We start from the raw sequence: 12365 nt of genomic DNA on the forward strand, positions 1-12365 counted from the left end.
CTCGGAGAGCCATTTGTTGTGTTGGGCATCTGTGATTCTTTGACTTTCGCTGTGAACCCGAAGCCGCTTTTATTTAATTGTAAATTGAGAAGCCAATAGGGGGGGGCATTCTGAGCTCAGACCGTTATGGATCAGTGATGCAACTGAGCATCTGGTACTGTTATGCACAATTCAGTAGGAAAGTGATCAACACAATGTTTTATTTTATAAACTGACCATCTGATCGCTTTCTGAGCCAACAGCATCATTCTTGTTTTGGGGTGCTTTGGGGCTGCTAATTATCTCTGTGGTAATGTGCCTAATTTGGTTTTCCACAGTTACAAATCTGTTATTCTCAATATTCAAATAAGCCATAGGCCTACCATAATGACATTTGCTGTAAAGATAAGAACTTAAAAAATAAAAAAATAAAACCCAGAGAGCGAAATATTTTCACTTATTGGAGAAATTGCCATAAAGCAGTGCAAATTTAGGCTTCGTATCCAGCAAAGTGCTTTCTTAAAAATCCCAGTGCTTACAAATGAATTGGTTATTTGTGTGATTATTTAGCCTTGCTTTTAGTTAATGTCAAAGCCGCTCTGTTTTCTGTTCCTGTGGTGTGTGATTTTATTTTCTTTTCTGACTGCAGCTGGTTCCGTTAGCTTGTGTTTGCATTCTTCCGCCTCTTTTTCCCAGGCTGAGGCCTGTCTCTGGGTCAGTTCTGGAATGTACCGTCTGCAGCGTTCCGTGACCGGCTGCTGCACATCCCTAGCGACGTCACGGTTTAAACGGCTCGTTCGTGAGTCCGAGCACACGCTGATAAACCCTCGTCGCTCTACGCGGTCGGGTGATGAACATCCCACTGACGTGTTTCCGTCATAAGAATGCCCGATTGAGTTTACTTTGGGAGACTATCGGCATGTTTGAATCTGTGCACTTGCCTACTACTGAGTGTACAAGTTGCATATAAGTTGTACAGGCCTACAACTTTCATACTTAATAGATTGCGTCTATGCTGTTTCGGCCTATGATGCAGCGCTTGCTTCCATTTTTTTTGTATAAGCCTTCAAAGCCGGGGTGTCAAACCGAAGACCCGACGGACAGCTGGTTTAGGCCAAGGAAACGGGGTGCATGAACAACCAATTTAATTTGGCCATCAACACCACCACATTCCTGGAGATGCTAAGGCCAAACCAAAATGGAGCGTGACACAATCTTCCCCTCTGATGCGGGTGTATTTTATTTCAGTGAATCGCATACGTCACAAATAACTTTTTTTTTCTGTATTAGTGAGACGATTTGGTTTTTTTTTGTTTGGTTTTTTTTTTTTTTTTTTGCATAGCAAGTGCCTATTGCAGTCTCTAATGTATAAAATTGTTAATAGATGAATTAATACATAAATATTTTTTCATTAGAATACAAGACTCCACAACACCTAAAAAAAAAAAAAAATTAAAGATTTAAATAAGCAAATAAAACATGGCTTGACTGGCAGCTGACAGATTAAACGGGGGCCAAGATAGCCATACACCAACGGACTATTAAACCTTCATAGCAACACATTAACGTCGCAGGCAATGCCCATTACCCGATCCTTCATCACACTCTAAATATAGGCAACACCCACGCGGAACATTTACCAGCGGTCTGCATAAATCCTGCTCGGTGTCAACAAGATGAAGGGGCGATGCCATCCCTATGGACGTAAGAGTAAACGAGAGCTCTGAGCCAGCACTTTTAAAAGACAACTGTAATAGATAGGAACCTCTGCTTCGGCAAGAATTGACCATAAAGAACTTCTGATTGCAATCGAAGCGGCCGTAAATCGGGTTCGTCGAAAGCGCTGTCGATTCTACGCCTTCCAGACTGGGTGAACCGCGTTCTCCGACCACCCGCCCCCGCGATCAGTGTGTCGCTTTAAAAACGCCAGCTGCGTGTTTGGGCTTTGTGAACTACTCCGGCAAGCCATCGGAGCAGAGATGTGTGGGCGGGCGAAAGCAATGGCCCCTCTCCAAACTCCCGGGTCTCCAGGCCGCGATATCTCAGGCTGCAAGCCAGGACTCTGACTCAAGCCAAGCATTACTAAATAAGGAAGCAGAGCATTTCGCGAGAAAAGCCCCTCGCAGTTTCTTCCAGTAACACTGTGAATAGGACGCAGGTGAGAGAAATGATGTACTTCGCTGTGGCTTGCAGGTTGTGTTCTGCTTATTTTCTGTGATACTTTATTACATAGACATGCCTTGATGACCTATGTCTCTAAGGAACCTGAAGTTTAACCCATCCACAATCTGTTTGCAAGTCTTTTCTATGTCACTTATAACCCACTAGGTGGCTGAACTTCCCTCTTTTCATATGAAAAGTATCAAGGATTTATTGCATTGTGAGGGACATTCTACCTGTCGACCATGTTGTCCACAAACCGGAAAGATGACCATTCTTCCAAAAGACAGGCCGCACAGACACATTATGCAGTTAGTAAGAGGAGATTGAACAGACGGTCTGCACTTATGATGGCTTAGAGCATAAATTAAGGAATCCATCCCATCAGTCTCCAAAAAGTGGTATTAAATCTGTTGTCTTGGACACAGCCATATAATTCACTTAATAGAATTTCATCCTGTAAAGGGAAAAAGCAGAACATAATTTTCAGCCTAGCCAAACAGAATAAAAATGAAGTCTCACATTCAAATTAATTGCGGAAAATAGGTCAAGCATGATATCGGGAAATTAGGCTATTTGCTTTGCATGTAGCCAAATGAACACGCTCATTAAAAGCTGGCTGTGGAATCAACTTTAATGGAGGGCACTGTAAATGTTGTGCCTTTACACTACTTTCAGTGGGGAGGAAGCACTTATCTAATATAGTCAAATCTCTTAAGTTAGAAAATTAGGGTTTTAAAAATAAAAGCAACAGAAAAAGATCACATTTTAACGATTTACTGTAACATCGTAAAGGAAAGCATATCTCGCACTAGGATTGGCATGACGTGATATGCTTACGAAAAGAAGGTCTATTAAATGACAACATCTGAGTACAGGAAGCTGAAGGGCTTGGGTAAGGTTAGTCTCTCAGAATATTACAAAGGCATCACATTTGTTTCACTGAAGATGAAAAGCTGTCTATGAACAATCCATACTAAATCTAGCCCACAGTATCACTGTGAGGGTGTTAAAAAAAAAAAAAAACTATTCGTAGAGAACTCTACACTGCTTGCTCAACTACAAGACATATTTACATTTTCATAAAACCGTTAACTGTGCCTGTATTGCAGAAAGTGATTAACTTTCAAAATAATCTGAATACAACCATCACCTTTTGGATAATTACAGAATTCAATTTAAAAAAAAAAACAACATGCAGCTACATTTAGTGTTCTTGTGCAAACATCACAAAGTAATAAATATGGTTATGTTTAAGACAATGTAGGTGATTCTTGCACAATGAATTCTCTAAGATTCCACATTCAGTCTTCCATCTCCGCTTAAGGCTCGGCCAGTGAAGAACACACTTTTTGTGTTCCCACAGCTGCCACTAGAGGGCCACATGCACATTTGTTGAGAGCTTAACCACCGTTGCTGTTTTGTGGCTAATCCAGCACAATTACCTGAATTTTAACAGTGAATTTACTCAGTGGGTCAGTTTTTTTTTTTCCAGTGAAAGGGGGGACACTTATAAGACTGAAGATTAATCCAAGGTACTCACACACACAAAGAACTCACAAAGAGTAAAGAACAAACTCTCCACACCAAAATGCCTATTTTTAGTTGACAGGGACGATTCTCATTTGTAGCATTTTTGTAAATTTACCAGAGTTAGCCAGGGATGCAAATTTTCATATGTAGTCCCTGGGGTACATGTCTTCCAGTGGTGGGAGGAAACTGGGGCACCCTGAGGAAACCTATGCAAACACAAAAAGAAGATGCAAACCCGAAAACCTCCATCTTGCAAAGCACCAGTGCTAACCACTGCACCACCATGCTGCCCAAGCTGGTGTTTTGTCACTACGAGCTGTGATCTGATGGATCACTCTGTATGGAGCTAGTAGGGGCACTATAGGCAGTCAAGAGCCTGCAGAGAATTACTTGTTTGTGTGTGTGTGTGTGTGTGTGTGTGTGTGTGTACGTGTGTGTGTTTTTACAATACTAAATAGATTTTACGCATAATGAAAGACAAGGGCCTGGAAGGTTTTTGACTCTCTCCTTTTAGATATGGAAAATGAAAATATTTCTTTGCAGAAAAATAATATCTCTTTTGAAAATGTTAGACATCATAAAGCTTGCAAAGAAAGGCTCACTAATGAGGAGGAAAGAACATTCATTAATTAGATCCAGATGATTTATTTGATTCCCAGCACTACCTGCAGGGGGCAGACTATCATTAGGTAGTACTATCAGTTACAAGGATCTGATTGTCATTTCCAGTTGTACAACTAAGTATTTAACGTAAAAAGTCAATCTCCCGCAGTTAATAGACAAAACTGCAATCTCTATTGTACAATTAGTAATGAGGCTATTTTTCCAGTGTGCATGTTCCAGTATTTGAATGACTTTTGTTGACTAACAACAGAGAACAGAAAATAAATTTGACTGACACCAACATACCAGGCACCAACAATGCAAACCAGCTCTCAGAGCGTGTGTACGTGCGCTCAGCAGATCTCGCCGTACCCCAGCTTCACTGTTGGATACCTCGGGGCTCTTTTTGCGAGAGGTTATAGTCATCAAAGCGTCTTTGAGATGGGCACTCAGTCTTCCACCCCCTGCCTGCCCCGCAACCACGCTTCTCTGTCAGTACAGACCTCTTTTGAGAAGTGTGTTGGGGAGACGTACACCACACATTGGGAGGGAAGTGAGCACTTTCTCTGGACTTTTAGCCGGCTACTCGTTCAAACGCTGACTCCTCTCAGTTCCCCCCCCGTAAAAGGTTAGCTGCCACGGTAAAGGTTATGCCTATTCCACTGTCCTGCGAATAAGTAAAATTCACAGTGCAACTGACACTGAAACTACTAAATGGGATAACTTGATAAGACTCAAGTGTCAAAACCTTGTCCCTATTTACTGTGCATAAATATATTTTCATACGGATGAAGTCACAATATTTGTTCCTAAAATGTAGTATTGAATGTGATTCTCTCTGGATTCCATGTAAAATTAAATGGGGAAAACCTTGTAGGCGGGGTCCGAATGAATATACACTGATAATGTTATGAATATTACCAGCTTTGTATTTGGGTCAGTCTGTTTCAACACTCGGGAAGCAATTGCCATACGAGCGGGGCATTTGCTTTGTAAACATCATCCCCCGATTTCCCCATCCCAAACAGTCATCTAGTCACAGAATGCAAATGTTCTCAGCCGCAAATCCTTTACACGATTGCAGGGCTTGACTGCGATTTGAAGTGGCACACAGCATTGTGTGTGGATTCTGACAAGCCATGGCTGCGGCGTAGCAAGCGAAACCAGACGTGGTGCTGGAAAAATCCCAAAGCTAACTCTGTGGAGTGAGGGGAAAATAAATGCATGTTAATTGCGTGCAAAAGTAAACAATGAGTTACACTGCACTTTTAAGACACCGCAGTACTGAGGGATGGAAGGCTTTCCTTCAGGCAATGGGAACTAGCAACGGCAGTTCGGAGAATAACAGCTTCTCCTGACTTGTAGTTATGGGTGGCCTGCTGCTTCACAGCACTTAAGTCTAAAGAGCTCAGACTCTGGCCCGGTGAAGTGCCCCCTTTCTGTAACTGAGTGTCAAACATTCTGCCCTCCCACCCCAAAACATCAACGGCGTCCTTTTCTATGGGAAATTCAGATTTCACTCTGCTCGACTCTAAATGTTTTAATAGAGCGGTAGGAACTAATGTCAGATCATAGACAAATATTTCCTGTTTGGACGGCTTTTGTGGGGGTTGTGTTTTTACTAAGAAGAAAAGAAAATCCATCCAAAGTAAATTCAAGTGCATATTCAGTCTTTGCTTCAGTGCAGTCATTTATTTCCCATATCTGTTTAGTCCACTCATGTACATGCTTTACTAACAACACTGGGCAAACAATGCCTCTACTTTTTAAATTAGATAGAATGCTACCTAACAACCAAACAGGGGAGGATACCCATAATGACATCACAAAATGTTATTTTTAACGTCTAGATAAAATCATGGATTTCCCGCACAGCTCTCTGAACGTTCTGAGTCATTATTTCATAAACAGGCCACTTGGGTTGTTAACCGACATGATGTATTAAAAACATATTTTAAAAGTGGTCTAAGAATAAAAATAAATGGCAAATGTTAGAAAATCAATGAGAAGGTACTTTCACTGTTTTAAATAGTGATAAAAAAAACTATTTAAACATAAAATTAAAACATGTTGCCCTAAGATCTGTGGAAATATACATTTGTGAGGGAGAGCCCCTTAAACCTAACCAAATGCCTTTTTTTCTGAGAATGTTTCAAATATGTACAACATCTACAGAAACACACGCGCACACACATACACACACACTCATGTGGATGCAGTTTGTTTGTTTTGTTTTTTGTTTTTTTTTTGTTTTTTTAGCGAGGGACAGACAGTAGCTTTCTGTGGAATTCAGAGGAGTCCCTGTAGTGTGAGTCTCCCGGCCAGGTTAGGGGGGAGGGGCTAGTGGGAGGGGCTAGTGGGCGTCCACCGGCACCATGTCATTCAGAATGTCTATGAGGTGGTCCAGGCCCCACAGGTAGCCGTCCTCCCGGTTCCCCTCCACCCAGGGGGCCCGGTGGCACAGGACCTGCCCCTCGGGAAGAGGGGTGGTCTTCCCAAAGTCAATCATCCACACCTTGGCCTGCTCTCGCTTGTCATGCACAAAGAGGAGAGAGCTGCCAATCACCTGAGGAGGAGGAGGGGGGGAGGGGGAGTAGAGAGACACATAGACAGGTTTAAAAAACATTTTTTTTAAGAAACATTTTTCATAAGATTATGAAAGGCAACCGAGGTCCGGAACTAGGAGTTAGCAGTTAGATAACATCCTGACAATGCTATTTCTGTTCCTCTTTCTTTTTTTTTCTTTTTTAAAAATACAATTCCATCAACCGTATACTATATATATAAAAATAGCAATTACATAAGCACTACTTATTAATCCTGTCCTTTTGTGGTATGATCCTATTCACTATTGTATGGTTCAATAGACACCTGTAAAAATGCCATGTATATTATGACAGCTATCTAAATAAACTGCCCACTAAATAAACAGACATTCCTTAAGCAAATATTTCAGCTTATTATAAAGGTCAATTTATCAGATGGCACTTATAAATGCCGACAGTTTTTATTCACACAAACATCTTACCCACTTCTTCACTTGTGTTCATATGTATCTGTGTACATTCTGTTTATCATATAAGCTCATTCACAGTTTAAAAGTTAAAATTGTTATTGTATGACAATTGATGGCAGAAACCCAGTATACTTGTCAAAGTCAAGACACCTCTTCATGCACTTTAGATGAAGGTGTAGGACTGTATTCAAAATATCGATTTCAGGACATTTCAAGGTCACAAATTCATGTTCTCAAATTCAATATGGTCTTGCTATCGCAGGAAACACAAGATGGCCTGGAACTACAAAAAAGGCCGCATGAATTTTAATACTGTAATAATAGTTGAAACATAAAGCACTGAAATGAACACACTGCATTTCAGTGCTTGAGAATTCAATTTGAATAGGTCTCCTTTAAAAAAAAAAGTTTTCTTCTGCATTACATAAAACATCATACTGAGCCAGACTATGCATGTCCTGCAATTTTGTTTTTAGTAAAATAAATATCATCATTTCTAAAGGAAGTTGTCCAAAAGGAAAATAAGCACTGTGAACCTTGTGACTTTTTAAAGCACTTTTGTCTACACTTTTGTCTGTGATAGTGAGTCGCACGGAAGCCTCATTAACGAAGATCACAGAGTACTGTAAATAGTGACACCGTGCGAAACAGGAATGTCACTGATTGGCTGGTCTTAAAAGACCAACGGCCTGTTCCGATTCGGGCTCTCCCATGGTCAGCTCGACACGCTGGCGCGCACCCAGACCGCGTTTCCTCAGAGGGAACCTTATACAGACTTAATGTGGGGGAATCCATGTCTCCAGGGACCATAGAAAACTGCCTTTTTTAGACTCCCAGCTTTATACGCGCTGCTTGCTGACCGGTTTTGGGCCGTGGCCAATGGGATGGCCCGAAGTGCACGCATAAACCTTCACTGAGAGACGAGGGAAGGCCTGCGTGACCCTTGACCCAGACAGCTGCAAACTCTCAGGCTGGACTGGGAGCAGAAAATCTTCCCAGAATTCTGTTTATGAAAACTGCCTGTAGCCCCGCCCACTTTTAGTAGAGTAGCGCATATTATTAAACTGCAGTCAGATTTTCCTCACCCTGCCCATCCTTGAGCTGCACCCACGTCTTTTAGCTTCAGGAATCTGAGTGTTTGTCGTCGGAGCTAATCCGTTCCACAGCAGTGTTTGGAATAATGCGCGGCTTTAATAAACCATGAAAAACACTCAGTGTCCTTCTTGGGTGGGTCGTATTGTTAATGTGCTTTTTTTTTTTTTTTTGTTTTTTTTTGGACAGCGACTGTTGCCGTGGTGCGGCCCGTCGGGCCGGGTGCATTTGCAGGGAAGGGCGGCTTTTTAAGTGCTCGTGTTTCGGTGAACGTTACCGCTTACAATAGCCCACATCTGGGGAGGAAAAGAGAGAGAATTACCTCGTGCGTCTTGAAAAAGGTAGATTTTTCCAGAGTGTCCTTGATCTCCTTTAGTCTGCTGAGATAACATTTCTGGAGCAAAAAAAAAAACAACAAGCGGAGAGGAGTCATTCATTGTTAGTCCAGGAAATTTTTGGGAACACCTACCGAGCCTACAGGCGTACCGGCAGCCAGTGTTTATAACAATGCAATACACAAACAGTAAATTACATGACACATAGGTACAGGACAATGGGTAAAGGCCACAGCAGTCCTGTTCCCGTAACAACTAATCGCCACTATGACAGTTCTGAAACTGTTTGCTTGGTTTCCATTTATTTGAACAGGGCTGTATTTGTACATAGGTGTGGGTGTCTGCGTGCGGTTGTTTTAGGTTGGGTGTTCATTTGTGTGCACTCAATTCATGACTTGGAGAGGTACTAATGTGACTGTTTTACGAATCAGTGACTGTTTTATTACCTCTCAGTTTCAAAGTTGACAGAACACGATTAATTAAACTCCTAAAATTCCATGTTGCAGGATCAAAATTCTTTTTTTTTTTTTTTTTTTTGGCTTCGCTCCTATCCGCCCATAAGCACTGTTCCCTGTTAAATGTGATTAAAACCCATTTTCACAAGGCACCAAGGGAAAGTGTGACGGTCACATTTTAGCGAGCTGGTGAACACTCTACTCATGAGCAGCCAAGGCCAGACGCATTGTCCTTGATCCATAAATTATCTCCCGTAACATCTCCGCAAGACCGATCCTGAATTTGTTTCAGCGAGAAATAAAACTAATACCCTCATTATGCACTATCAAATGTGAGATCCCTAATTAATTTACATAAAAGCCTTTTCATCTTAAATCAATTTCCAGTCTCCTTTCATTTTCCAAGACACTCGCAGGTTAGAGAAAGGTCAAATACATTATCTCATAATCTCATGACTAAATGTATGAATCTGTGGTGTAGAATTGCATTGCAGTTAACCTTAGTCGCCTTAATTTAACTCTGAAACCCATTACAATTAACCTGTTTGTAGACTATAGAGTGTTATTCTTAAACAAAATGCAAATAAAATTGAAATAAGCTGTTATTGGCACAGTGCTGTGTAACTTCACTGAAGTTCTAAAACTCATTTAAATGTCCACCTCTTCCAGTCAGTAGGTATGAGTATTGGAAAGAGAAGAGCCCATTTAATAACAGAGCAAACTTTTGAATTACAGTACAATGAAAAGTAATTCAGGCCTCAGTTTCAGATGTGCAGAATAGAATAATACAGTCAACAAACTAGAAACGAAGTCTAATTTGACCGCACAGCTCCACAATGCTGTTTTATGGCCTCCTAGTGCGACGCACCAGAGGGCGGCTGAAGGCCAGGCTTGGTCCCGCTCTATTAATAGAGCGGGCAGTCCTCGGGAGCCCCCCCGACCCCCCCACCCCCCAACCTTGGCAGCGGTTCAGAGGATACGTGCGTCACAAGCAGGGACCCGTGAACCTACCAGGATGTTCTCGTTTCCCTTGACAAAGTCCTGGAACGCCTCGGTCACTTGCTCCCTGCTCTTGGTCTTCTTGAAGTCCCTGTTCACCGTCCCGTCTTCTTTCTGAATATGGAGGAAAGATGGGGTGGTGGTGGGGGGGGGGGGGGGGTGGAACGTTTTGGAGGTTTGAGAAATGTGGAACCGAACAGGTGGATGCTTAAGTTTCAAGAGCAGGGAATCACGCAGCTGTGACCCCCTCGTCGGCAGATGTGACTTCGTCATTCGAGTGCTTGGTTTGACCTGACAGAAACTCACAGACCAACTGAATTACTAAAAAATCTGATTCTGTTACACAATATGACCAAAAGTATCTGGACACCCCTTGGTCTAAGGCTGTTTTTCATGGTTTGGGCTTGGCCCCTTAGTTCCAGTGATGGAAAATCTTTGAGAATGGTATAGAACAACTTGACTGGCCTGCACAGAGCCCTGACCTGATCCCCATCCAACACCTTCAGGATCAAATGGAAAGCTGACTGCAAGCCTGGCCTAATCGCCCAATCAGTGCCCGACCTCACTAATGCTCTTCTGGCTGAATGGAAGCATATCCCTGCAGCAATGCTCCAACATCTAGTACAAAGCCACCCCATTACAGTGGAGGTTATAGCAGCAAAGGGTGGACCAATTCCATATTAATGCCCATAATTTTGGATAAGATGTTGGATGTCAGGTGTCCACATACTTTTGGCCATGTAGTGTATCTTGATGACGTTACAAACTACACCTCCTGCCCCCCCCCCCCCCCCCCCCCCACACACACACACTTTTCTTAAGTCTGGGTTGTGGGGAGGGGGGGTGGAACAGCTCTCCCAATCAGATTTCTTCCATCTATAATCTCATAATTTACAGACAAAACTATAGACATTAAGCTGAGGTCAACAGCTGTAGCAGCAGCTGCGTGGTCTCAAAACAATGATCGCCATGGGCAACCACTGGTGCCATGACAACCGAGCGCATGAACACCACCTTCTATGGGCATACTGGGCCCCATGAAAATGGAAAACCTCTGCTCCAATCCTTACTATTTATGCAGCCATCCAAGACACGGGACTTCATTAATGAAGACGTATTTTGACACCGTTAACAAGGCCAAATAAGGCCGGGACAGTCTTTGCTCTTTGACACCTGGGTGCAAAAATAGCCCCGGTCATAATTTAATCGAGGATGTGCTCACAAGCATCTTTTTGACGGCTTACCCAGCTGGCTTACGCAATCACCTGCTCGCACAATGGGGGCTCCTCCGCAAGCTTTCCGTCAACAAAGGCTTGCCTAGGGTAAGCCGATGGCAAGTCGTGGGAGTCTCTGGGTGTCAGAACCTGATGTCACCATTCAATGGAGGTGCCATGACCAGGCCTCTCTTATGACAGAAACACTCAACTGCGCCGACACACGCCCAAGGGGAGGAGACCCGCTCTTCCGTCGCCCCTGACAACCGGCGTGAAACGCAATTACTTGTGAGCTCTGTTGCCCAGGGCGATGAAGCCGTTTCAGGCGGCGAACGATGTTGCAACGCACAATTCTGACATGTCTCGTCACGGCACGCTCCCCGTCCGCAGCTGTTTTCAGGAAAAAAAAGCTTCCAGGATGTTCCAAAGACCTTTCGGTTAACCAATGGGAAAAGGAGGCCCGTGGAGTAACAAATGCACCACTGACTAATACGGACACCAGAACAACCACAATAACTGCAAACTGCAAATTGAATCAAAGTCAAATGCAATATTGCACAGGTGATTATCCTTGTATTATGTGTTTCTCCAGGCTAGCGTGGGAAATGATCCAATATACTGTGTGCACAGGGGGCTCACAGCCTGTGAGCATGTGCACGTGTGCGCACGTGCACGTGTGGGTGTCTGTGTGTGTTCGCACTTTAAGTGGCTGATCTTTCATCTGATTCGCCGCTGTCGATTCTCAGTTTCAAAGCTGTCAGATTTCTGCCTTAGATCTCCATCATGACTCAGGGCAGGGAGGATTCAGAGTGTATGCGTGTGGATGTCTGCACGCGTATGCACATTTGTCTGTGTGTGGACATGTGAGTGTGTGTGTGTATGTGTGTGTGTGTGTGCATGCCTTTATGTGCATGTGAGCATTTGTGTGTGTGTGTGTGTGTGTGTGCATGTAAGCATTAGTTTGTGTGTATGTGTGTGC

The 12365-nt window shown here is 43.1% G+C and overlaps 1 protein-coding gene across 1 annotated transcript in view; it reads right to left on the minus strand.

The window, feature by feature from the left end:
• Positions 1-2757: 2757 nt before the first annotated feature.
• The window catches only part of itpkb (inositol-trisphosphate 3-kinase B), a 36942-nt gene continuing 27334 nt past the window's right edge, over positions 2758-12365 (minus strand). Inside the window, exons 6-8 of the mRNA XM_035422801.1 lie at positions 10185-10286; positions 8706-8777; positions 2758-6841 (exon numbers count right to left, since the gene is read on the minus strand). Coding sequence (XP_035278692.1) covers positions 6629-6841; positions 8706-8777; positions 10185-10286 — 387 coding nt within the window. The 3' untranslated portion in view covers positions 2758-6628. The remainder of the gene's footprint in view (positions 6842-8705; positions 8778-10184; positions 10287-12365) is intronic.

The sequence above is a fragment of the Anguilla anguilla genome, chromosome 6 (genome assembly GCF_013347855.1).
Source record: "Anguilla anguilla isolate fAngAng1 chromosome 6, fAngAng1.pri, whole genome shotgun sequence".
Taxonomy (NCBI): Eukaryota; Metazoa; Chordata; class Actinopteri; order Anguilliformes; family Anguillidae; genus Anguilla; species Anguilla anguilla.